General features: G+C 47.3%; 1 protein-coding gene across 1 annotated transcript; it reads right to left on the bottom strand.

Moving 5' to 3' along the window:
• Positions 1-202: 202 nt before the first annotated feature.
• LOC311248187 (roundabout homolog 2-like) lies at positions 203-3,271 on the bottom strand (the record flags this gene model as incomplete). The annotated part of the gene is made up of 2 exons (XM_084339117.1): positions 203-260; positions 2,945-3,271. Coding segments are annotated over 2 exons (385 nt in total), but the record flags the coding sequence as incomplete, so codon positions are not given.
• Between the last annotated feature and the right edge of the window lie 343 nt (positions 3,272-3,614).

Raw genomic sequence — 3,614 nt, 5'->3', positions numbered from 1 at the left:
TGGCAATGGAAAACCGAAAAGGCAGAGTAGAGTAGAGTAGAGTTGAGTAGGTACCATGCAGTGGGAAAGGGGTAGAGACACAGACAGAGATAGGCTGTGTTTTTCCAGCAGGATTATTAGGTTAGGAGCCTGAGCCCACCAGAAAAACACAGCGCCTGCCCTAAAGTATTCAACGGGAGTCTAGAGTTTCACTGGATCTTACAGTGAGACCGGCTCTTTCTCCTGGTTCAGCTGTTTTGCGTTAGCGCACTGAGGGATTCCTGGGATGTTTGGAGTTTTAGAGGTGAACAATATTGGGAGAGGTAGGTGTGAGGGGATTGGAGGAACTGGTTTACAACTTTCACTGGCTCGTCTGTGAAGGCTGACGTTTGGGTGTTGCCAAATTTCACCAACTTGTTTTCTGTTTAGTAGTACTGCAGTAGTAGTAGTAGTAGTAGTAGTAGTAGTAGTAGTAGTAGTAGTAGTAGTAGTAGTAGTAGTAGTAGTAGTAGTAGTAGTAGTAGTAGTAGTAGTAGTAGTAGTAGTAGTAGTAGTAGTAGTAGTAGTAGTAGTAGTAGTAGTAGTAGTAGTAGTAGTAGTAGTAGTAGTAGTAGTAGTAGTAGTAGTAGTAGTAGTAGTAGTAGTAGTAGTAGCAGCAGTAGTAGTAGTAGAAGTAATAGTAGTATTAGTTGTAGTATTAGCTGTAACTATAGGGCTGGGTTAAAAAATATATATATATATATTCCTACATCTTATATCAGAATAATCTGATATTGATTCATGAAATCCTGAGATCTGCTTTGTGGTAAATTCCTAATGTAAACATTAACATGTTTAATAACGCACCAGGTTAGAGGGTTCCTTGTACAATTCATAGCATTAGTTCTCCGAGAATGTCTTTCATATTTGGTAATATATACATATTTCAAAATTGGTATTATATAACTGTAACATCCCACACCGAATCGATGTAGAATAGAAACTTTGTGAATCGGAATGGAAACGATTGGCACACTGATAACACTGATCTGCCCACAGTCTGAACATCCATGTCCCTCATGTAAAACCTCCAGTAGCACCTCCCGCGCCTCCCCACTCATAATCTGTATTGAAAAACATGTTTTCTTCTTACTATGAAATCAATAAAAATGCCTTCCAGATAACAACAAGCTATACCCTTCACTCCCACTCACGGACGCCATCTCCGCCATCTTCAAATCAACCCGTCCCTGTTGTGAAAACAAGAGTTATAGAATGAAGCTCTAATGCGATATCGGACGGCCTAATCCGATAGCTGGAGATCTAATCGGCCCCATCCGCACTTCATTAGAGCGCGGCCCGATCAGTCGGCCAATCGCGGCCCGCCCTGCTGAGGGGCAGATAACGGGCGTCTCGTCAGAATAGGGAGCTGGCGGGGGGGGGGGCCTGTTGTATCTCAGGACTAACATATGGCAGCGAGAACCAGAACGGTTTTATTTTCAACACTGTAAAAAGAAATTCACAAGCTGTCAACTTCCTTTTTTAAGCTAACTCGCAGCATTGGCTTTTATTTTTGTCGTCAAAATAGGAGTGACGAGGGGGAGCCCGTTCAACTTATTATACAATTTTATGTGACAACGTCTGTGAGAAGGAGTGGTGTCAAATCAATATTTTTAATTATTTGAGCTTTTTAGGAAATGCTCAAAAGTAGAAAAAAAACAAGTGTCATGCACTGCAACTTTTTAGTGTGCATAAAGTTTTCCAGCTCTCCTGTCCATTGGCGACATCTGTTATCTGCTGCCAGGGCTGTCATCTGTCTCACACTAATAAGATCTGGTCTGACAGCGATAGTGGCCTTGGTTCTCCGCGGTGTGAGAGAGAGATGTGTCTGATACCGAGGCTGGTTTTCTAGGGGGGGGTACGTCTACAGGTGTGACTGCTGAGGCGATGCTACTGATAAGAGGACAGACCGTCCTTGGAGGAATCTTCTTCCCCAGAGGCCCTCCATACTCAGCGGGATTTAACCCGTGAACCCTTTGAGAGAGTGAATATTTTCACGTTTCCTCGAGACTTCAATTGTGGAATTTTTTCTTTTCTCCCATCCCCCCAATTTTAGTCCTTATGCCAATTCCCTTCCATTATTTCCCCTACTATCGTCATGGGGAGGGTGTAGACTACCACATGCCTCCTCTGTCGGTCCGGGGAGGGTGTAGACTTAGACTACCACATGCCTCCTCTGTCGGTCTGGGGAGGGTGTAGACTACCACATGCCTCCTCTGTCAGCCTGGGGAGGGTGTAGACTACCACATGACTCCTCTGTCGGTCTGGGGCGGGTGTAGACTACCACATGCCTCCTCTGTCGGTCTGGGGAGGGTGTAGACTACGACATGCCTCCTCTGTCAGCCTGGGGAGGGTGTAGACTACCACATGACTCCTCTGTCGGTCTGGGGCGGGTGTAGACTACCACATGCCTCCTCTGTCGGTCTGGGGAGGGTGTAGAACTACCACATGCCTCCTCTGTCGGTCTGGGGAGGGTGTAGAACTACCACATGCCTCCTCTGTCGGTCTGGGGAGGGTGTAGAACTACCACATGCCTCCTCTGTCGGTCTGGGGAGGGTGTAGAACTACCACATGCCTCCTCTGTCGGCCTGGGGAGGGTGTAGACTACCACATGCTGCCCTACTGTCAGTCTGGGGAGGGTGTAGACTACCACATTAGCTGCCAGCTTGTATTTTTGGTTGAGTGAAAATCCGGTACACCGCAGTCCAACGCAGTCCAACGATCAAAGATTCAAAAGCTACTATTTTCCAAGGTGGACCCACCATTCCTGTCATATCCAAACCAATCCTGCTAACCACCAACGTGTATACCATTTCTGCCTGACGGATAAACTACAGCCACATTCCACATAGCCCATTCAGTGCATTGTATACGTATAGATAGCGCGGTCCAAAATGTCGGCAAAAAAACCCTCCGTAACACTTACTTGCCACCTCCAACGACGCGTTGCGACTGACCGCCTCGCCCAGGTAATTGCGCGCGACGCACACGTACACGCCCTCGTCCGGCTTGCTCCGCCTCCCGTGCACGATGCGCAGGAAGAAGAGCGAGCCGCTGGGCAGCAGCATGCGGTGGGAGCGCGGGTCCTCCCGGTCCGTCTCCACGCGGTCCCCGTCCTTGTACCACTCGATCATGGGCGTGGGCCGGCCCTCCGCCTTGCAGTTGAGCGTGGCCGGCTCGCCCTTGGACACGATCAGGTCGGACGGGTGCTCCACCACGCGCGGCGCCGCGTCCTCCAGCCGCGGCCTGGACCCTGGGGGGGAGAGGGAGAGAAGGGAGAGGCGAGGTTCATTTGCGGGGGTAACGCTTCAAAGAAGGGAAAAAACGCGGAGGGGTTAAAAGTAGGGATGTGCGATATTATCGGCCTACCGATATTGGCATTAAAATGTAATATCGGATATTATCGGTATCGGTTAAAAAAGAAATTAAAATAAAAACATTATTATTATAATTTTTTTTTACATTTATTTAACCTTTATTTACCCAGGCAAGCAAGTAAGAACAGATTCTTATTTTATTTGTTGTCAAAAGTATGCATAATGTTGTGTTAATTCCACGACAGGAGATATGTAATGTTAATGACCTGAAATTAGTCC

Source organism: Notolepis coatsorum (genome assembly GCF_963971535.1).
Source record: "Notolepis coatsorum genome assembly, contig: SCAFFOLD_1829, whole genome shotgun sequence".
Taxonomy (NCBI): domain Eukaryota; kingdom Metazoa; phylum Chordata; class Actinopteri; order Aulopiformes; family Paralepididae; genus Notolepis; species Notolepis coatsorum.
Note: the sequence above shows the minus strand (reverse complement) of the source record. Positions and strands in the feature narration are given on the sequence as shown.